This window comes from Diabrotica undecimpunctata, chromosome 3 (genome assembly GCF_040954645.1).
Source record: "Diabrotica undecimpunctata isolate CICGRU chromosome 3, icDiaUnde3, whole genome shotgun sequence".
Taxonomy (NCBI): Eukaryota; Metazoa; Arthropoda; class Insecta; order Coleoptera; family Chrysomelidae; genus Diabrotica; species Diabrotica undecimpunctata.
In genome coordinates, this window is record NC_092805.1 from 80,523,214 (window position 1) to 80,548,129 (window position 24,916).

The 24,916-nt window shown below is 34.3% G+C and overlaps 2 protein-coding genes across 2 annotated transcripts in view; both read left to right on the forward strand.

The window, feature by feature from the left end:
• LOC140436949 (uncharacterized) overlaps window positions 1-24,916 on the forward strand; it is a 243,695-nt gene that overhangs the window by 53,926 nt on the left and 164,853 nt on the right. The gene's annotated exons all lie outside the window — the stretch shown is intronic.
• LOC140435922 (uncharacterized) lies at window positions 4,727-5,590 on the forward strand. Its single transcript, XM_072524636.1, has one exon. It carries the CDS (start codon window positions 4,727-4,729, stop codon window positions 5,588-5,590), a length of 864 nt encoding a protein of 287 aa, XP_072380737.1.

Below are 24,916 nucleotides of genomic sequence, written 5' to 3' on the forward strand. Positions count from 1 at the left end.
ATTAATTTACCAAAATAAAGTAGTAGGTACATGATATATGTAATTGGTAATAAGGTAATAACTATATTTTTCTACATGTCCACCTTTTCTAGAGATTATTAAAAAGCTCCACCGAATTTTGGTTTTTCGGGAAAAAATATTTGTAATTCCTTTTTGTGAAAAGATATTAGATGCTTCCTTAAATCTGACGTGTTTCTGTTGATCATTCTCATTTCAACCTTTTTATTTAGGCACAATTTACACAAAGCAATTTGGGATGCATAAAATATTTCGAAAAACTCATCAAATTTGCTTTTAGGTCTTTTAGATCTATAACTCTAACCCTCACTACTCGGACTAGAACTATTTGAATCTTTGTCTCTCATGTCAAATTGTAAACTTGTCACTCCGGGAACAACAAGGATTAGATGAAAAACAATTATTACATTAGACTCAACGGAAAGCTCAATTGGGAATAAAGTTAAGTGATGGCGAAAAAGTAACTACTATACGACTAGTTACTTTGTGTTCGTTACTATCCAATACCCTAAGTATCTAATAACGAACCGAGAATTATATATCGTTACTTCGTTACTCTAAATACTTCATTACTAATATTATCTGTTATTAATTTGTCTCGTGATTCTAAATACTTCATTACTAACATTATCTGTTATTAATTTGTCTCGGTACTTTTGAATATTAGCTAAGCTTTTTCAGCAAAGTTTGTTTAACCGAATGATCTCATCGCACACTCAGCATAAAAAATTAATAGTCTTGGGCCGATAAGATTTGTTTATTTAGATTCCTCCTGACTAAATTGAATTATTAAGTGGGTGTCCGTAACAATTATATTTTTTATTAGCTAGGGTAAAATATTTTAAATATTTTATTTTTACATTGTAATTATGACCTCTGAGCACGTGTCAAATGTGTTTTTTAATGAATATTTTGATTCGGTATGTATGTCTATGGTATTGTTCATGATGCGCATAAGTCCAATTTTTCTAATTTTTATTACATATTTATTTGCGTCTCATAGAGTCTTTAAGCATATACCCGAACTACTATACTCGCTAAAACCACACTCAGTCCTAACTGCAAGACGCAAGAGTCTCGCAAGCCTTGGTCTTGTTCTTGCTTAAATCTTGCAGGATGAGTCTTGGTCTTGGTCTTGCTAAAATTAGGCGGTCTTGGTCTTGGTCTTGGTCTTGCAAAAACGCAAGAACAAGACCAAGACCGATTTTGGGCAACACTAGTTCTAAAGTTCTATAGAGCCAGAATACACGAAGATTTAAGAATGCCTTAAGTGTGAGCAATGCATTTAAAGAAATTATATTTTGTACGAATAAGATAGTTATGATGTGTTGTGCAAAGTATGACCTAATAAATGACAGAAAAAAGAAGTTTTGAAAAAAAAACTGCTAATACAGATTTTTGGAGCGATAAAATAAAATGTGAAATAGAGAGCCAGATTTATCTGTTATTGAAAGACACACTGAAAATACATATATGTATATATATATATATATATATATATATATATATATATATATATATATATATATTACTATGATCTGCTTTTTCTTACTTTTATATTAACTTTTTATTTATTTAATTACTTTAATTAATTATTTAATTAATTAATTATTATATATATATATATATATATATATATATATATATATATATATATTGCAGAGACGATAGTATAGTCATATTGTGAAGGAAGATGTATGACGACAGATTGCCAAGAGTACTCCAAACAATAAAATGTTGGTTTGATGGTCAAAAGATAGGCCACCAAAAAGATGACAAAAGATTGAAGTTGCAGTCGGCGCAGAAAAACTAAAAACAATGTTGGAAATATAAATTACAGCACTCCAAGATTTTATTTGGTCGCGCCATCGAAAAGAGAAAAATCAGACTAGAATGATAATTTCATGGATCGACATTCATATTTTTAAATTTATAATAGGTACAGAATACAAAAGTGGACGTTCATATGTTTCACTGAGGCGTTTTTAGTTTTTCAAAAACTCGGAAACTCAGTCTTAAAGTATAATAAATAATTTCTCCGTGAGTTTATATCCTGTTCGTGATTTAGTTCACTGAAGAATTAAAAGATTTTTAAATATTTTCTTATCAAATGAAATGGTACTACTCTTATTGTGCTACTAACTTATCTTGAACAAGAGTGTATTTCTCTTTTTATCATTGAGAGAACATCCCTGTATATGTAATGATACTAAGTACTATATAATTTACTCTCCACTTTTGATTTTCACTTGTATAATATCCAATGATTATTTCATTATAATTGTTGCGTGCTGAACACTTAGTAGTCACAAATAGTTTATATTTACATAACCACAACTAACGGTAAATAACTTGCCAATAAAATGAAGATTAATTGTTCTATACGAAAAACGGTACTGAAAATAAAAGTCATTTGCAACAACGCCAACAGAACCTTGAGGAAGACGCGCTGAAACTTTTAATGGCTGTTAGGAATGTCAATTATGCTTTATATAACGTATTTGTTCTTTTATTAAGTGTGACATTAAGAATTATAACTACTTTCTTTTTGTTTCATGATTACCAGAAATTTTTTTTGTCGGGTTTTTACTGCCGCAACTAAGGATACAAGAACGCGCAAGAAGAAATGATACAGGTCAGAAAACTATAAAGGAGGCGGTAAAGTAATAACAAAAATGATAAAATCATAACACAAAAGTTCTATGGAACATATTTAATGCACCATAGAGAGAACAACAGATACCAAAGGGCTTACAGAAGACTGCATTGATAGTTTCAGTTTTTTAAAAGGACTACAGACAAAGACTTCATGCCAACATTTAATAATAACGTTAAATGTTAACAATTAAAATATATGAAAATAAGATAGAAAATGACTGCCCATATTTCCCTATGCCTCACTTTATTGGGTGTGCAGAGATACTTCTAAACTCGAATTATATATGCAAGAATAAGTAGACAAAATATTTTAATAAGCAAAGAAGATTCACCGTAATTCATTACAAACTTTGTTAATTAGCTTTGCTTCACCTGTAAAAGGTCTGAATACAATAGAAATGGTTTTCTACATTTGTTGTTATTGATCGATATAGGAGTGCCTTTGGCTGAGATGATTAACAGGGATACGACTCTAAAGTATGCATTAAATAAATAATTAATTAAAGAATATGGTATTTATATATTCCGTATGTAACTTTATATTTAGATATAACAGTATTATACATAACTTTCCGTAAACTAGTTTTAATAATAGTTTTCATCTGGAATGAAAATTCTGATGAACTGCTGTCTTCTCCTAAGTTAATAACTGATTGGGCGTTTTTTTGTTTATAAAAGTGTTTTATTTTCATATTTTCTAATCTTCCTTAATAATATATTTTGTACAATTATGCCACGTTTCTTCATTGATTGTTTTAAATGCTTGTTTAAAATCTTTCTGAACATTTCCCCTATTTTATATGTGATATTTTTATTTGTCACAGAACTTTTCACTTGAACCCACACAAGTTCAACGTTGTTTATGTCGCAGTGGTAGGGAGGAGGACTAAAATTTTTCATAATATACATTTAGATGTCTAGTCCAAATAGTATAATTTCTTATTTTTCATTGAAAGCCTATTCCTTCTTACTTCAGGATCTTCTTTCATTGACAAGAATATAAGTTAGAATTTTGTTATTAAAATAAAAGGGATGTACTTTTCTTCGTATGATAAATCTTCGTTGATAGATTTTTTTAAGTTTTGTTGAGGATGATTTTGGTTGCTTTACGGTTTCATCCTTTCCTTTGCGTATAAACGGTAGTAGACAAAGATAGGAAAGGAAAAGGTGAATATGTAAAACAGCCAAAAGAAAAGAAAAAAGATTTTTTTAACCGTAATAAAATTGTCGACTTTTCAATTTCGGTCATCTTTTAACATTTTTTCACATTATTTTCAATATTTGTAATAATATTTTACATGTTAAACTTGAATCAATTTATAAAATCTTTACATTGGTAACATTCCATTTCTACCGCTGTCATGCTCATGTTTCCATGACTTCGTGTACGTCATCCCTCCATAATCTTCGGGTTCTGCCTTTTTTCTCTTTCCTATTGGGCTCTAATCTAAAATGTTTGATATCCAACTTGTACGATCTGCTTTTTTCACATATTCATACGAAATTAATTGTTTTTCTTCAGTGCAGCTTAGTATGTTTTGTTCTACTGACATTTTTCTTTTTATCTCATTCCTAATACGATTGAGTCTTGTTATTCTACAACTTCTTCTCATGAACTTCATTTCGGTTGCTGTAATTTCGGCCTATTTCGTTTGTTTATTACCCAATTCTATGCTTCATATATCATTGCTCTACGTAACGTTGTGTTATATATTCTCTTCTTCGTATTTAAGCTAATCTATCTATCCCATATTACTACTTTATTTGAGGTTATGAATCCTAAGTATATGAATTTATCAGTGTCGTTAATTTACCTATCTTAATCTATTTCCAAGTTTCTCATTGGTTCTTCTTCGGTTGTTACGTATTCGGTCTTTTCTAGGTTTATTTCCAGTCCATTTTTTATGTATTCCTCTTCTCGTTTTTGAAGCATATAGGATATAATATAGATCTTCTTCATCTTCAGCCGATACCACTTGGTCATCTGCAAAACTTAATATGTAAAAGAGGATATTGTAAATCCTCTTCTGTAACCTCTTTAAATGACATTATGCTTACAGGTCCACAGGTACAACCTGATCTATTTGACATCATTTGCCGTTTTAGAATACCCCAATTTGTTTGTACTGCTGATATTCAAAAAATGTACCGTCAAATAAATATCAACCCAAATCAAACCTTCCTGCAAAATATACTGTGGAGAGATGAACCCTCTAAACCACTTGAATGCATTGAACTTACTAGCGTAACGTACGGCCTCAGATCTTCAAGTTTCTTATCTACTCGGGCTATAAAAGAGCTTGCATCCACTAACATCCAAAAATACCCCCTCGCTTGTGAAGCCTTACTTACACAAACTTACGTAGACGACATCCTCTGTGGTGCCGAAACTGAAGCTGACCTAGAAACCACATATCACGAATTAAATACCGTTCTAGGTAGTACTTGCATTTCAACTCACAAATGGGTTTCCAATTGCACAAGGTTCACTGAAAAATATTGTAACAATGGTCAACCCACTTCATATGACATCCAAATCGAAAATGCCTCTAATAAAGTTTTAGGACTTTCATGGAACCCTTCTCCAGACACACTCTCAATTTTAGTACCTGAAGCCCCAACTAACACTCGCGTTACAAAAAGAATTGCCTTATCCACTCTAGCCAAAATGTATGACCCCTTAGGGTTGATAACTCCTGTGATTCTACATGGAAAGTTATTCATTAAGAAACTTTTCCTTAAACGAATGGACTGGGACGATATCTTGCCTCTTTCTTTGGAAAAAGAATGGACAACCTTTGTAAATAATATACCTCCCTTAAAGTCCTTAAAAATCCCACGCTGTCTATTTCTTAAAACGAAAGTCACACACATACAAATTCATGGCCTTGCTGACAGCAGCGAAAGGGCTTAAGCAGCATGCATTTACTTTCGTACTGTATACTCTGATAACACAGTTTCCTGCATACTGGTTACAGGAAAATCTCGGGTAAGCCCCTTACAGGACAACTACCCTACCTAGACTTGAACTCTGTGCCATGTTACTCCTCTCAAAACTCACCAAAAGAATCATATCAATATATGAAAACAAATTGTCATTCTCTAGTGTCAATTTGTGGAGCGATTCAAGGATAGCACTATCGTGGATACATTAATTACTATTTAACTGGGAATAAGCCACAATTAAAGGTTAAAATACGTTTATTGTCGTTTCAATTTCCACTTCGGAAATCGTTCTCAAAATACAAACATTAGTGACTATTACTAATGTTTGTATTTTGAGAACGATTTCCGAAGTGGAAATTGAAACGTCAATAAACGTATTTTAACCTTTAATTGTGGCTTATTCCCAGTTAAAGAGTAATTAATTTAAAATGCCACAAGAAAATAGCTTCAGAACAATATCGTGGATACAATCTCACGCATTCCGCTGGAATACCTTTGTTTCCAATCGAGTTGCTCAAATCAATGAATTGACAAATGACTTTCACCGTTGCCACATAAAATCTGCAGAAAATGCTGCCGACTACCCATCTCGAGGGTTACTAGCCCAAAACATGTTAAAATTAGATTTATGGTGGCCAGGTCCTTCATTTCTGCAAGACCCCGATCTTAATCTCGCTCATTTTGATGAAAAAATTAATGAATGCAACTTACCAGAAGAGAGAAAAATCTCACTTCTTACTACTAAACCTACCGAAGAAAATTTTTGGCATAAAATATTTCTTAGATTTTCCAAATTTTCTAGACTAGTGCACGCAATGGCATATGTTCACAGATTTATTCACAATTCAAGATTTCCCACTAAAACTCTTATTGGTCCACTATCTGTAGATGAACTTCTCACGTCCACTAACTCAATTTGTAAAATTGTTCAACACCAAGACTTCAGTTCAGAAATGGTCTCACTTAGCCCATTCATAAATCACTCTGGTTTTTTATATGTCGGTGGACGCTTAAAAAATGCAGACATTCTAGAATATCACAAACACCCTATTTTACTTCCCTCTAAATCACATGTAGTCACTCTACTGCTTTCACACGAACATACTAGACTTGGTCATGTCGGACCACAAGCCTTACTTTCCAACGTCAGACAAAGATTTTGGCCTTTGAATGGCCTCAGGGAAATTAAGAAAATTTTTCGAAATTGCTCTACTTGCTTTAGATTTCGCGCACAACCTGCACAGCAAATCATGTCCGATTTACCAAAGGAAAGAGTTTCGATCTCACGCCCCTTTCAAAATGTTGGGACTGACTATGGTGGACCACTTATGATAAAACCATCTCGCCTTCGTAAGGCCCCTCTCACAAAATGCTATGTGGCACTGTTTATCTGTATGAGTACAAAAGCTGTCCATATTGAACTCGTATCCTCTCTCTCTCTACTGACTCCTTTTTACTTGCATTAAAACGTTTTATTGCTCGTAGAGGGAACCCCTCTGTTATATTTAGCGATAACGGTACAAATTTTACTGGTGCTAATAACTGTCTTCGTGAACTCTATGACTTCCTCAAAACCTCTAAAAATTCCACGTCAATTCAAAACTTTGCCTCAGAACGTCTAATTGAATGGAAGTGGATACCGCCTCATAGTCCTCATTGGGGAGGAATTTGGGAATCCGCAATAAAATCGACAAAGTTTCATATTCGTCGAATATTAGGCAACGCCCACTTGACTTTTGAAGAATTAGCTACTGTACTAATTCAGATAGAGGCTATATTAAATTCCAGACCAATTTGCCCTCTATCTAGCGACCCCGCCCATTTAAAATGCCTGACTCCAGGGCATTTTCTTATAGGCTCTGCACTCACTTCTTACCCTGAACAAGAAATCACTCACATACCTGAAAATAGACTAAACCTCTTTCAACGCTGTACTCAGCTTCAACAGCACTTTTGGAAGAGATTTTATTTGGAATATTTAAACAGATTACAGGGACGGCCCAAGTGGTTTCAAATTAAAGAAAATTTAAAAATTGATGATCTTGTTCTCTTGAAGGAGGATGAGACTCCCCCCTTAGGTGGCCTTTGGCCAGAATATTAGAAATATTTCCTGGCTTAGACGGAAAGGTCAGAGCTGTACGGATTCGAACTACTGAAGGAGTCTTCATTAGGCCCATCACAAAGCTATGTCCCTTGCCTCAAGATTCTTAATTTGATTGTCGTTTATTACTTTCTTCTTATTCCTGCTTACTTTCTTGTATAGACGTTTTTGATTTGCTACGACAATAATTAGAATATTTTCTTGACTGTTGGACTGATTGGCAGAGTAATCATTAAATAATTACGGGTAAAAGAAAGAATGGAAAGCCAAATTTAAAAATGTCTTATCATGACCGAACAATAGTTTCCCGTTTGATGGCTTTATCAAATGAGAATAGTAACACGTTAACATTAATCTTGTTTATCTTTCAAATATTTGTAGAATATCTGCAGGTCATTTCGCAGAAAGTCTGACTATATTTTATAAGAAATATTTTATATCGGTATGAGTTCTCGTAAATATAGTGCATATTTTTTATTTGCAATTATCCACATCAACTATGCAATGTTATTAGCAGATAGGGAACATATTAATCGTAAATTATGAATATAATAAAATTTAGTTTAACACAACACAAAATTTAGTTTATGACACAACAGTTCTGAAAACAATAAGAATAAGCAATATTAGAACTGTTTGGGAGAGTATGAGAAAAGCAAACAAGAAAAGGCTATAATAAAATATTAAAAATTTTAAATTTGTAATTTAAAAAAAAAATTATTTTTAAAATTTTCAATTTGCAGTTAAATAAAACTGGAAGTTATTTATGTCATGGTAGGTATTTCTTTAATCCTTCTGGGAATGTAAACTCGTTCCTAGAGTCAGGTGCACCTTTCAGTCATCCTCTTCATTTCTCGAGTTGCCGGTATTTTATTATTTATTGTTCTTTCGACTCGGTCTAGACGGAAGTCTTGAAAATCCGACTTTACCGTAGAACCGGCAATCAGTTCACCAGTCGACTCAATGGCTGGAAGCCAAGGATTATATTGTTTGGGTAAACGAAGAAACAGGTAGATTATGGGCTATCATAAAATCAAATCTTCAGGCAGGTTCAATGCTTACAAAACATTCCATAAATCATTATCTCCTAAAATTGAATAAAAAACGTGCTTCCTGTCTGGTTTCAATACAAAACGTTGGGTAAACAAAATAGAGTAAATTTAGATGTACCTTTTCTAAATAATGCCGAAAGAAATTTTTGTAGTACGCTAGTACTTTGTACCCAAAATGAATGAATCTAAAAATATGCACTTATCCATTCATGAATTTAAGAATATCTATCTGGAAAAGAACAATTATTTATATATCTAGTATAACTCTATTCTTCATAGCCTAAAGCAGCTAGCTCAAAGAGCCTAAAAAATTTGCTCATATAAAAATAATATATTGTAATATTAACTTATAAAGACAAAAATATTCTTAGATTTTAGACTTTCAGAAAGAATTTGTTCGAAAATACAATTCCCCATTCATACTTTATAGGCTGAATATAGCACGGAGGATACTGCTTGAAAATAGTTAATGCGTATTATTAATTCTTGTTATACTTGGTGTGTTTACTCAACTTTATGCAGCATGGAGGGAGATAAAAGAGGAAATATTTCGAGAAATTTTAAGTGTTTCACAAGGCTACTTGTGAGAGGGTTAATACGACTCATTGATATAGTTGAGCCGCTGAAAAGATGGAATGATCATGTGAATGGCACGCACTCTTAAATATTCCTCTTCCTATGTTACCACTTTTCCCACGTTTACACCGCTCAACAAAAACGAACTAACAATGTTGCTATAATATATTTATACCGTTTTTTAGAGGTTATTGATTTACATTAATTTTAAACATTTTCACAAAATTCACCAGCCAGCGAAAGTGAAACACAAATCATGATACATAAAACATTTAAGTTATAGTATCATGACACAAATAATGACGGTGTAAACAGTTTGTCATAAGGTTTAGTTTCGAGCGCCTGTCGATGCTTGCATTGAGTGATCATGCGACCTTGGATTCCATGTTTTAAGCGGCGAGGGTATAGTAGTATAAATAGTGTAGTAACTGAAACCAAAGTTTTTTTAATACTGTTCTTGTACCATTTTATATCCTTTACAAAATTGACTTTATTCTGTTTTTTCTAACTTAAAAACCTTTTATGGAATCGGAACCTGAATCGGAATCAATATAACTGTTATTTCGGGGTATCTACTTCATCAGCCGTTCGAACAGATTCCTCTACTTCATCAGTGGTTCGAGCACAGCGAATTTATGGCTTTTACTTCATATATATATATATATATATATATATATATATATATATATATATATATATATATGTAGGTCTAATTAAGTTCTTTTATTATTTGAAGAGGGTTAACGTTATATTAAAAGTCCGCGATCTATGCGAGAAGTCTTTATTATATAGAATACACTGTAACGATGTTATTTACATTTACAATACACAAGATTACGGATAATTGTCTGCGACCTGCGAATTAAAATATCGAACACCCCCGTCGTTAATTGGTTTCGTCTTTCGTCTTTTTCGGCGTGCACGATAATTTAAGTCTACTCAGTTCGGGCGACAAACATCGAATCCCCCGGCTCAGGAGGAATGTGTGTTCTCGTCTACATATCTCCTGTCCCCCTTCGCCTCTGAATCCCGTCTCCCTTATAGCGACTTAAGCATATTGTTTAAGTGGTTCCTTGCAGTGGCGTAACTAATGAATAAAACTATGCTAAATACTTATAGTAAGAAATATTCCTACATTCGGCCATCCTGCTAGGAATCCGACTCGGATTCTGATTGGTTCTCTACCCATGCCTTCATATATTCAGCGCACGTTGATGTGCTCAGGGGGCCTTCATGATATCCTGACTTTTTCACATCATATCTATCATTGGGCTTAACATCTACTACCACATATGGCCCAAGATATTTCTTCCTCAGTTTGAGTCCACCACCAAACTGCGTTCTCTTAATTGCCACTAGGTCCCCTTTTCTATACATTCTCGGCTTCTTCCTTCGTAAGTCATACCTGCGCTTATTGTCCTCCTGGACCTTGATTAACTGACGTCTACTCTCGTTTCTTAACATGTCTCTACCTTCATCATATTGTTTGATCATTTCCTGCTCTATTATTTCTTTCATCCTTAGATCCTCTTTATTCTTCATCTTTGTCCCAAAGAGTACTTCGAATGGCGTAGCATCAATGCTTCTTTGATAAGTGCAATTAAAAAACTGTTGCAACTTATAAATATGCTTATACCACTTCGTCGGTTCCTCTATACTCAATTTGGTTAATACTGAGATTAACGTTCTATTGACACGTTCTACTTGCCCATTGCCTCTTGGTACACCTGTCGTAATCTTAATGTGCTTAATTTCTTCACTTTGGCAATACTCTTCGAACTCGTTCGCTGTAAATGCGGTACCTCTATCGGATATTATTCGGAGAGGATTTCCGAAATCCTTCTGTTGCCTCTTCATACATTCTATGACTTCTTTTGCCGTCGTTGATTTTGTAGGATAAAACCATGCAAATTTAGAAAAATCGTCGATGATCACCAAAATGTGATTATAGTTCTTGTTGGTTGTAGCTAACGGTCCTAAATGATCAACATGAAATGTTTGTAAAGGTCCATCGATTTTTAGTATCGGATGTAACCAACCCTTTTTTTTACCTTCTTTTCTACTTCCAAGTATGCACTTAATACAATTTCTTACACAATGCTCGACTTTTTCCTTGATGTTAGGAATATAACATTCTCTTTGAATTAACTCCTGTGTTTTTGTTACAGCAAAATGTCCTACGTCGTGTAACAGTTTAATTACTTCTGTTTGCATTCGTTTCGGAATAACTAACAATTCCTTACCTTCGTCATATTTAAATAGAATATTGTTTCTAATCAGAAAGTCCTCGTAAGCTTCCGTAGCAAGTATTTTCTTTATTGCTTGAATGTGGTTATCAGCTTCTTGAGCATGCATTATTCTTTCTATAAAACCTGGTTCTTGTACTACTGATGTCTCATTTATTATCATGACTATAGGGTATCGACTGAGAGCGTCTACATGAGCCATCCTTGTTCCCTTTCTGTGTTCCAGTTCGTATTGATAATCTTCCAGTAACAGAGCCCACCTCGCAACTCTGGTAGTTAAATCTTTTTTATTCATGGTCTTAGTAAATGCGGAACAATCCGTTACTATTTTAAATTTGATTCCGAGTAGATAGATACGAAATTTTGTTCACTGCTTCTATTATAGCTAAAACTTCTAATTCGTAACTTGTATACTTTTATACTTTTTTTAGGAATATATCCTAAAAACGTTACTCTTTTCTGTAAAAATTGGCACTTTTTCTTCTTTATCTCTAAGCCGTAGTCCCTAGCTACTTCGAGTACTTGCTTTAAACGTACAACTCCTTCTTCTTCGGATTTACTTAAAACTATTATGTCATCCATATAGTAAATTGCTATGTTCTTGGATGTCAGCTCTCTAAATATGTGGCTAATAAATCTTTGAAACACTGCAGGACTATTACACAATCCGAACGGACATCTTAAAAATTCGTATTGTCCGTCTGGAGTGACGAATCCCGTGTATTTAATGCTATCTTCCTCTATTGGTACATGGAAGAATCCATTCTTGAGGTCTATTGTGCTAAAATATTCTGCACCTTGTAACCGATCCAATACATCTTCTATTAAAGGTAATGGAAACCTATCTTTTATTATATTCCGGTTAAGTTTTCGGTAATCACCGCAAACTCTGATCTGTCCGTCTTTCTTTTTGACGAGTACAATTGGACTTGCAAAATCGGATGTACTAGGTCGAATTATTTTTTTCTCTATCCATTCCTCAATTTGCTTACCTACTTCTTGCTTTTCTGGTATTGATAGCCTTCTTGGGTTTTGGTGTATCGGTTCTTCGCTACTTAGAATTATTTTCATTTTTATATCTGTAGTCTTGGTCTGTCGCGGTTCATAATTTTCCACTAATTCTTTTATCTCCATCTTAATATTTGGGTCTTTAATATGTTCCAGTTGTAGATTATCATCGTGTGTCGCCTCGTCCACTGCAATCCTCATTATTATATTATCTACTTCTTTTTTGCATACAATAATTCTATCTTCGGTTATGGTAACCTCTGCTTGTTTTAGTGTATTGTTTCCAAGAATAACTTCAACGTCTAATGCTCCTTTTGGGATTACATGAAATAAAATATGGAAATCTTCGCCTTGAATTTCCACTATTATGTTAAAAGAACCTAAAGTCTTAACCTTAATACCTCCTAATCCATTTAACTCTACTATATTCTTCATAAGAATGACGTCATCAAAGTGCTTTTTAAAAATATCTTGTCTCATTGCACTTATGTCACTTTGAAACCACTTAAATTCAGTTGGGCGCCAATTGAAACAACTCAAGTTGCAAACGCAAAAGCGCCAATTGAAACCTAAATAAAATTTAGGGGTGGTATATGGAGAAGGAGATGATCAATTAGAGAAGAACTAGCAAAGAAGTTATAATAAAAAGAATGGCTTAGCTCAAAAGAACACAGAGACACAAAACCTCAAGCACGAATTCGGGCTAGCCTCACTACACTAGAATTTGGCTTTGAGATAAGGGGAAAAGAGATCTTTTAACCAAAAGAATACAATATAATAATGCACCGGAAAATCTGGAACTATAAAAGGGGTAAGATAAGAGAATATACGGAGATGCCTAGGAAAATACTAAAATGGGCGCCAGCTAATTTCTGAAGGAAATTAACAAAAAAAAATAAATGAAGTTATGAACAACAAGGAATAAAGTACTATTGATTTAATACCCTGTAATAATGTTTAAAAACCGAAAAGACACTATTGACCTTGTTCTGCTATATTATAACTGTAAGCAGGAACTGAAATAAAAGCAAAACTATTTGTAACAAATATATTTATAATATTAACAACTAACAAAACTCACCTATATATATACATAGAGAAAATATAATTACAGTAGTGGGGCTACGGTATGCGAGGACCAAAAAGCCACGACAAAATTAAATATCCCCACTACTGGGCCAAACGAAAAGGTGTATTAGTAAATCTATAATCTAAATCCATGGGAGAAGCGAGATCTTAACACTAAGGTTAGTTACGAAAGTTAAATCCTAGATAGGTAAGGTAGGGAATATAAATACTAAGAAAAAAAAAACCGTGACGGTTATACAAAAGAAACTACCTTACCTAACAAATATACGACTAATATGTGTCGAAGCAGCTAAACACCAGATCTATGTGTAAGTGTTATGCTTACACACAGATGCTGGGAGATATCTAAAGTGATCAAGTGTGATGAGTATGGCCAACAGACTCGGAAAGATATATATATAATTTTTAAAAACCCTGATGCATAAATTTCTTCCCTTCCCTTTTAAAAACAGCTATACAAAAATCATGAACCCCTTCCCTAACAATGAATCTAATTTAATTAATTAATAGCTATTTACCTAACTTTTATAGATGTTACAAAAAACTGTAATAAGTACTAACCTTGGTATATGCATATACAAAGTTGTAAATTACAAGAAAAACCTTAACCCTGAGAAACTAGTTGTTACTGTCTGTCACAACACTACAGCGGTCCTGGATAAGTCCCCTTAAGACTCTGACGATCCTTGAGGCTCCGAAAAAAAAAACGAATGAAGAGGAACGCTGTGGTTCTGGAGACAATCGGTTCCTGGTTTCCAATGGGTTGAATTAGGTGTTTGGTTAAACTAATTCTAATATTAAACGTATCCTAATCGGGTGAAATCTACAAAAAATAACATTTAGAGAAACATCAAGGCACCCAAAGATGACTGTCAACACATACTCTTACATCGAATTACCACAACAAACAAACATTTTATTTTATCAGCTGACTGTCATCCTGTCTTATTTATTGCGTCTGCGCATTTAAAGAATATCTAGTAAATCAGGCATGAAACTTTTTAAACTGAGTAGGTATACAAAAAAACAGAAAAACTAATTAGGTGTCCGATAAATTAACGATCTAGGCTCAAGGCCACATGATACATATGAGAAAACTCGGATTTTACACTTTTAATATTTCAAAAGACAATGAAAATATCAATAAAATGATAGGCCTATAAAACTAAATGATTTAATTGCTCACCTGGGTTTTAAATAATTATTTCAGTAGATTTGGAAGCCGGGTCTTAAATATTCATTTTTATAGATTTGGAAGTCGGTTTTTTCAATCAAGATTCTTTATCATCTGTTCTAATTTCTCCCTTGATGTTCGGGGAAAATATTAAATCCAATCCCAGATTTTCTACCCGATTTAAAGACAAAAAAATGCCGGTTAAGGCTTGGAGAAATACACCTCTCTGCTTGAGTTGTTGGCCAAAACTGACCTTCGCCGAGCACCTTTTGATCATTTTAGTTTGCGCATCGTCTCGTCTATTGCCCATAAACGTTTCATAAACGGGATTCTGAGGGGTTTTAGGATTTCAATAATAAATTATATTAATTAATTATATGTTAGCAGTTGTGACTGCTACATCCTCCCTCAACTCCAGAAAAAAAAAAAGGAAAACTTTCCACTTACCAGAAGTTTCCTTTTTTTTTTATTGTCTAGGACAATCTAGCCTTAAAGACAAACCAGACGATGAATATGATGAAGCCGAAACGTTGTGGTGTCAACCACAAGGATTTTGAGCTTATCAGCCACACTGTTTACTCATTAGATGGGATAAAAGTAATGACACTGACAGACGTACAGTAGACAGACAGCATGTGATCTATTTAATAATGCGTAATTTACCAAAAAAATTAAAATAATTTAATTTATTTAGACAAAGTATTAAGAAAAGTAAAAAAAAACATACAACCCAATCACTTAGGTACTTTCTAAATATAATTCAATAACCTTATAGCAATATCAATCTCAATACCAATATATTCAGTATAATTCAATTCAACCTTATATAGAGTAAATTAACCTTCAACAATACTTAAATTCTATATTTCCAAGTATTAGTAAAACTATTAATAAACTACACTACTGAGGTGTGTTAACAACCTCTAAAAGATAGGACCAAGAACCATTCACAACACAAACTCAAACAAAGTCCTATCAAGTTTACCCAACGTTGACACTAGAGCGAACAGATTCTATCAATCACCCAAGAGTTCAATGAGGGCTTAATTTATTAGGACTAGTTGAAACTATATTACTACAAACCTAAACATCTATATGATATGGTTCTGGATATCAGCAATATATTCGAAAATTCAAGGTAAAAGATAATTCAATACATCTACTTGCTTTAGCAGCGGTAGGAAAAACACACAATCGGTAAAGGCACTAGCAAGCCTAGATACTAGCAAGCTCACTATACTCATGGTATAGGGTATGCTAAAAAAAAAGTAAGTTAACTGCAATCCCAACTCGTAGTAAAGAATATGCACAAAAGGTAAAAGATAATTGCAAGTCCAGATCTACTCATGGTAGAGGGTATGCACAAAACTCACTTCTACCAGCTATACACTTGGTAGAAGGAAAGGTAAAAGAGATCCTAACTGTAATACCCAAACTGTACTATTGACGTGGTCCAATTCTTTACTCACGACAAGAACAGTAAAGGACAGATTTTTAGGACTCCATAATCAAGATAAAGATAAGATATATATTCATAAGATATAGATAAGAAATAAACTTATCAAGGTAAAGGTAAAGATAACTAACTTAAGGTAAAGGTATGAGATAAACCAATTAAGGTAAAGGTACGAGATAAACTCAATTAAGGTAAAGATAAAGGTACACTCAAGGTAAAGATAAACTCACATCTACCAATCCGTACGAATGGTAGGTAGACAGGTACAAACTCAAGATACTAAGATATGTTAAACTCAAATTCTTGAGAAGATAACAACATAGGAGATAACAAACCAAGTTAAACAGACTTACTTATTGCTGAATATCAGAACGATCCAATTCTAAATGACACATTCTAATTTCAACCTAAGAGACATTCAAGAAACAACTAATATGTAAAGATATATTTCTGAGCCAAGTGAGGGCACACATCCAGGGTGATCAATCCTGAACCCACGCTAAAACACCGACACAGTAAGTGAATATGAATGCATAAGCTTTTATGGCCATGGTCCACAAAACCATACAACACTATTAAAGAAAATATTTGGAATGTTTTCCGCATTATCCCTGTAAATATCTATTCAACTCAGAACTCAAGATGGGGAAATTCCCATATATCCATCCTGTACTCCTATGATATGCAGTTGGACTTTTAAGAGAAAACAAACAACAAAATTAACAAGTCCATAAACTAAGATAATAACCAACATTAAGATAAGATAAAAAAAATAGAAGGCAAAATAGCACTACTCTTATTGTTTTGCCAGGTAAACAAAAATAGATAAACCGATCTTAAACAACCAAACTGGTACAGCATTGATAAGGGACCAGTTAATCTTCATCTGAAGATGAAGAATCCAAATTATCTGACAAGTTATGTGGACCTACTGTCTTGTCCTCCAGTAAGTCTTTGACATGAAACCTTCCTAGTTTCCTGCCAGTGGAAGTTTCCTTCAACTCATAAATTAAAGGAGAAATGACCTTAATAACTGTGCAAGGTATGTACTTCTGACATAACTTGGCCGATTGAAAGTTCACTTTATCAGATTTGACAAAGTTTCTTTTCAACACAGAATCTCCAATTCTGAAGGATAACTCTCGCTTTCTCAAGTCATAATGGCATTTATTTCTAGCATAAGATGCTTTCAAACGTTTGCGAACATCCACATAAATATCAGGAAGATGCTGGATATCTTCTAAACGGTGTAATTTATCTGATATAGTGGGAAAGTTATTGGCATTTTCTGAAATTGTACCAAAATAATCACCAGAAAGAGGAACATGACGACCAAACATCAAATAAGATGGAGGACATTTGGTTATTTCGTGAGAAGAAGTCCTGATAGCCTGTACTATAGAGTGGATATGAGTATCCCAAGCTCTTTGATCAGGAAAGGAATATGACCTTAAAGCAGTCACGATTGATTTATTAACTCTTTCGGTATGATTGACTTGTGGATGATAGTTCGCATTGTACCAGATCTTTTGGACATTATATTTGGACATGAGGTCGCGAAAAGCCTTAGCTGTGAACTGTGGTCCATTATCGCAAGACACGATCTGTGGAACACCATAAATTAAGAAAACCTCATTCTCAAGATACTTGATAATGGATGAAGTAGTTGCCTTAGACATAGTATGAACCAAAGGAAATTTTGTAAAATAATCAACAACTACCAAGGCATACTGAGAACCTTTATAAGACCTAGGATAAGGACCAATAAGATCTAAAGATATAAGTTGAAATGGAAAATCAATCCGTCGATAACTACCCATTAAACCTGGTTGGGGAAGATTTGTCGGTTTGCATGTAGCACAGATTTTGCATTTAGCGATATAGCTACGTACAGTTTGACGCATCTTCGGCCAGTAATAGAGTTCCGATATACGACGGAAAGTTTTGTAAAAACCAAAATGAGCTGCAGTAGGATGGTCATGAAAAGTGGCCAAAACCTCTGCTCTATTAGGAGTTGGAACGACTATCTTCCAATCCGACATTCCAGTAAGGGCATCCATGGAACTTAAGACATGTTTATACAAAACACCATGTTTAACTTTAAAATCAGGAAATTTACCTGGTACATTCTGTACATCATACAACATTTTTCGATACCAGTCATCTGGTTGCAAGGAAGATAAATCTAACAAATTAATATCGAACGTTCTAGAGAGTGCATCAGCGACTACTACACCTGCAGCTTTACGATGAATAATCTTATAATCATATTGTGCCAATTTTAAAATCCACCTAGCCAAACGAGGAGATGGGTTCTTCATATTCTGTAACCACACCAAACTACTATGGTCAGTTATGACCGTGAAAGAACGACCCTCAAGAAAATATCTGAAATGTTCAATACCAGTAATTATAGCTAGCAACTCTTTTTCAGTTGTAGTATAATTTTTCTGGGCTTTATTTAATTTCTTGCTTGTATAAGCTATAGGGTGTTCTTCTCCATCTACCATTTGATAGAGTACACCTCCAGATGCAGTGTTAGAACAATCTGTCATCAGATAAAAAGGCTTAGTAAAATCTGGGGCTACCATAACAGGAGAATTTGTGAGAGCCTCCTTGATTTTAATGAAAGCTTCATTAGCCTCAGGAGTCCACACAATATTTTGTCCCTTTTTCCGATTTTGAAGTAAATCTGTGATAGGAGACAACAAGGTCGAATAAGACTTAACAAACTTCTTATAATAACCAACCATTCCTAACAATCGACGGACCTGAGTGGTATTTTTAGGCACAGGAAAATCCCGAATCGCTGACATCTTATCAGGATCAGTACGAAGACCCTGAGAATCTACAACATATCCTAAAAACTTAATAGAGTCACGACAAAAGCTGCTTTTATCCAAATTAATAGTCAAATTTGCGTCTTTTAAACGCTGAAACAACTGCTGCAATACAGAGATATGAGTTTCGAAATCAGGAGTAATGACAAGAATGTCATCAAGATAGTATTGACAAAATGGGTCTAAAGCAGGACCTATTACCAAATCCATTAATCGACACATAGTCTGAGGAGCAGACACAAGACCAAAAGGCATTGTAGTGAACTGATACAATCCTTTGCCATTTACTGCAAAGGCAGTAAGCTTTTTACTCTCCTCGCTGAGAGGAATCTGTAAAAACGCCTTCTTTAAGTCGATAGATGAAATAAATTTTGCATTCTGTAATTTACTTAGGATGATATCTATACGAGGTATAGGATAAGCATCTCTGTTCATAGTTATACCGTTAAGTTTACGTCCGTCAAAACAGACACGAAAAGTCCCATCTTTCTTTTTTGTCAGCCACAGAGGGCTACAAAAAGAAGAAGTACTGGGCTCAATAATACCTAACTTAAGCATTTCATCTACCTCCTTTACTAAACTTTCATGCCAGGCTTGAGGCAAGGGATATTGATATTGCCTGAAGGGCTTAGACGAACCAACATCAATGTGATGTTCGATGAGATGAGTTCGACCTAACTGATTTTTCGATGAGATAGAAGAGAATGATGTGATGACACTATTTAACTGCTCTAATTCCTGAGCATTAAGTCGACTCATATCTTTAACAGCATTGACGCAAGAGATATTGAAAGAAGACACAGATAAGGAAAATTCAGTAAAATTTAATTCACTATTAAAAGTTTTCAGAAAATCCATACCTAGGATGACTGAATTCTTAACTGAAGGAATAACAAAGAATGTAATCATTCTTTTACAAAAACTAACAGAAATCTCAGTAGTGAATTGACCTAAAATTGGTTGAATTTGACCATCAGCTGTAGTCACTTGCAAACTTTGATCTATTCCTATATTTACATTTGAATTCTGGAGAAATTCCAGACCTAGAGAACCTAAAATAGAGATATTGGACCCTGTGTCCAGTAAAGCTAAACAAGAATGTCCTAAGATAGATATTTCAAGATATGGACGATTATCCTTGTTTTTTCGAACTAACAATGAGTTTATATCTAAATCAACAAACGAAGACAAGAGATTACTTGAAGAAACTACAGAAGAATCACGGTGTTCATGCTCAATTAACGTTGTCCTCTCTTCGGTTGGTATTTGCCGTTCTGTGGTCTTTTGTCTTTCGGTAGAGCGTGAGATGTTTGGCTTGTGGAAGCTTGGGCATCCAGACTCGAGAAACTGGTTCCTTGGTTTTGAGGAGTTTGGACAGTGTTTGTATTCCCTGTATTTTGACGAGGAGTAGGAGCCAGGGCCAACCCACCCCTTCTGTCGTTTCCCGAACAGAATTCACACTCAAATTTACGGACACCTTGACGTCCACAACCATAACAGAACCGAATTCTAGGCTCAGAACATTCGTAATACCCATGTCCTGACTGACAACAATTCCAACAGGTAAGCTTCGAATTAAAAGAAGAGACATTACCAGACCGAGAATAGTTAGGCCTACCAGAATAGGATGAGTCATTATTTCTGAAATTTCTACTATTACTAGACCGTGAATAATTGGGTCTATCAGAATAAGATGAGTCATTATTTCTGAAATTCTGATGAATAGGGACTCTAGACACGTTGTCAGAAGACCATGACAAAACTTCCTCTAACTTCTTACACTTTTCCGTTAAGTCAGCAATTGAAGAAATATCTGTAAGTGCCAGACTAGAATGATACGAGGGCAACAAATTTTTTCTAATGATCCTTATGATATGTGACTCAGACAAAGGAGTCTCCAACCGTTTACACAAACTAACAATCTCATTTACAAATATAGTTACCTTCTCCTGCGGAGCTTGTTTTCGAGACTTAATTTCATCAAGAAGATTGTCCTCATAGTTATATGGAAGAAAATCTGACCTAAGTTTGGCAACTAACTCTTGCCATGAAGCAAAACTACCTCGGTTATTGAGATACCAAGTGAAGGCTGAATCCTTAAATAAATCGGCAGCAGAAGAATAACACTCTTCCTCGCTGTTACCACGCGCTATACGCAGACATTCTACCTTCTCTAAGAAACTAACAACATTTTCATTATCTTGACCTGAAAAATGGACACCCCATTTATGAATAGGAGCAGACTTAACGAAGGGAAATGGATTTACTGAAACACTAGCATTATGAGGAGTTGACTGTGCCTGTGGAATCACTTTACAATCAAGTTCACCTTCCAGAATCAGAACCCTGAAATTAAGAGACCTCTTCACTTCCTCCTCTTCCTCTGTTGTAGCTTCTAACAGATGGACTCTAGCTGCAACATGACCTAAGCGAGAAGTATAGCGAGCATAGGCAGTATCACTAGGAGAACCCACAAAAGAACCAATTTTGACCACCAGATCTGCAAGAGTAACCTCTATTTCCGCAATCTCGTCCTTAAAATTAAGATGGGAAGCAGACAGAACAGCATAACCCCGATTTGCTGCAGCTTGCTTTAATGCACCACGCAACACTACCCTTTTCCTTTCCACTGTTGTCAAAGATGGATCGTTTAAGTGCCGGACTCTCAACTCGTACTCTAATTCTGGACCTAACAGATGCTCTACCTTGAAAGCAGACATTTTATACAACTTGGAAATATACCAGAAAATATATGAGGAAAACTATGATAAAATAGGTAAAGTCTAACTTACTCTATGTTTCCAGGTTATTATTATAATTGAATTATTTTACCAGTAATGTTTGCTTGTTTATCCAGTCGTGAACTCAGATGCAAGGTACGGCTACAATCCCTGAGAAACCTAGAAATTTCAAAAAAAAATGTTACTTCCAGACAGTGGTGAATTACTTTGGTGCTACTCCGGACTTTTATAGTGTTAAGATAGTTAAATTTAAAATATTTAAATAATTTTCCTTTTTAATATATACTTATGTTATTTATTATTAATCCAATATGGATATTTAGTTAATCAAAAAAAGCAATTTATTCAGTCTACCCACAATATAGCAAAACAAGGGTACTACGGGTATATTTAATAGAGAATGTAGATAAACTAAATATTGAAATACAAAAACCAATGTTGCAGTTAAGAAACCAAGAGTTAAAGAACACAGCTGAAAATTAAAATACAACACCAAAGGTACTCAACCAGAAATTAAAGTGGGAGAAGAAAAAAAAAAACCAAAGATATAAAGCCAAAAGTACGTGCAAAAAAAGAGGCCCCACGATGGGCGCCAATTGAAACCACTTAAATTCAGTTGGGCGCCAATTGAAACAACTCAAGTTGCAAACGCAAAAGCGCCAATTGAAACCTAAATAAAATTTAGGGGTGGTATATGGAGAAGGAGATGATCAATTAGAGAAGAACTAGCAAAGAAGTTATAATAAAAAGAATGGCTTAGCTCAAAAGAACACAGAGACACAAAACCTCAAGCACGAATTCGGGCTAGCCTCACTACACTAGAATTTGGCTTTGAGATAAGGGGAAAAGAGATCTTTTAACCAAAAGAATACAATATAATAATGCACCGGAAAATCTGGAACTATAAAAGGGGTAAGATAAGAGAATATACGGAGATGCCTAGGAAAATACTAAAATGGGCGCCAGCTAATTTCTGAAGGAAATTAACAAAAAAAAATAAATGAAGTTATGAACAACAAGGAATAAAGTACTATTGATTTAATACCCTGTAATAATGTTTAAAAACCGAAAAGACACTATTGACCTTGTTCTGCTATATTATAACTGTAAGCAGGAACTGAAATAAAAGCAAAACTATTTGTAACAAATATATTTATAATATTAACAACTAACAAAACTCACCTATATATATACATAGAGAAAATATAATTACAGTAGTGGGGCTACGGTATGCGAGGACCAAAAAGCCACGACAAAATTAAATATCCCCACTACTGGGCCAAACGAAAAGGTGTATTAGTAAATCTATAATCTAAATCCATGGGAGAAGCGAGATCTTAACACTAAGGTTAGTTACGAAAGTTAAATCCTAGATAGGTAAGGTAGGGAATATAAATACTAAGAAAAAAAAAACCGTGACGGTTATACAAAAGAAACTACCTTACCTAACAAATATACGACTAATATGTGTCGAAGCAGCTAAACACCAGATCTATGTGTAAGTGTTATGCTTACACACAGATGCTGGGAGATATCTAAAGTGATCAAGTGTGATGAGTATGGCCAACAGACTCGGAAAGATATATATATAATTTTTAAAAACCCTGATGCATAAATTTCTTCCCTTCCCTTTTAAAAACAGCTATACAAAAATCATGAACCCCTTCCCTAACAATGAATCTAATTTAATTAATTAATAGCTATTTACCTAACTTTTATAGATGTTACAAAAAACTGTAATAAGTACTAACCTTGGTATATGCATATACAAAGTTGTAAATTACAAGAAAAACCTTAACCCTGAGAAACTAGTTGTTACTGTCTGTCACAACACTACAGCGGTCCTGGATAAGTCCCCTTAAGACTCTGACGATCCTTGAGGCTCCGAAAAAAAAAACGAATGAAGAGGAACGCTGTGGTTCTGGAGACAATCGGTTCCTGGTTTCCAATGGGTTGAATTAGGTGTTTGGTTAAACTAATTCTAATATTAAACGTATCCTAATCGGGTGAAATCTACAAAAAATAACATTTAGAGAAACATCAAGGCACCCAAAGATGACTGTCAACACATACTCTTACATCGAATTACCACAACAAACAAACATTTTATTTTATCAGCTGACTGTCATCCTGTCTTATTTATTGCGTCTGCGCATTTAAAGAATATCTAGTAAATCAGGCATGAAACTTTTTAAACTGAGTAGGTATACAAAAAAACAGAAAAACTAATTAGGTGTCCGATAAATTAACGATCTAGGCTCAAGGCCACATGATACATATGAGAAAACTCGGATTTTACACTTTTAATATTTCAAAAGACAATGAAAATATCAATAAAATGATAGGCCTATAAAACTAAATGATTTAATTGCTCACCTGGGTTTTAAATAATTATTTCAGTAGATTTGGAAGCCGGGTCTTAAATATTCATTTTTATAGATTTGGAAGTCGGTTTTTTCAATCAAGATTCTTTATCATCTGTTCTAATTTCTCCCTTGATGTTCGGGGAAAATATTAAATCCAATCCCAGATTTTCTACCCGATTTAAAGACAAAAAAATGCCGGTTAAGGCTTGGAGAAATACACCTCTCTGCTTGAGTTGTTGGCCAAAACTGACCTTCGCCGAGCACCTTTTGATCATTTTAGTTTGCGCATCGTCTCGTCTATTGCCCATAAACGTTTCATAAACGGGATTCTGAGGGGTTTTAGGATTTCAATAATAAATTATATTAATTAATTATATGTTAGCAGTTGTGACTGCTACAACTTCCTGTATCAAACAATGTACGTAACAATATTTTTCCAAATTTTAAGGTCACTGAGTTTTTTGTATACTACGTCAATGACATTTACCTGACCAGAAGTCGAAGGTCTATCTTCTTTAGCATTGCATCGAGAAGAAACGTGTCCAAATTGGTTGCATTTGAAGCATTTCGTTCCCTTGGCTTTATCAGGACAATCTCTCGATCTGTGCCCTCGATTTCCACAATTATAACATTGTTCTTCTTTCT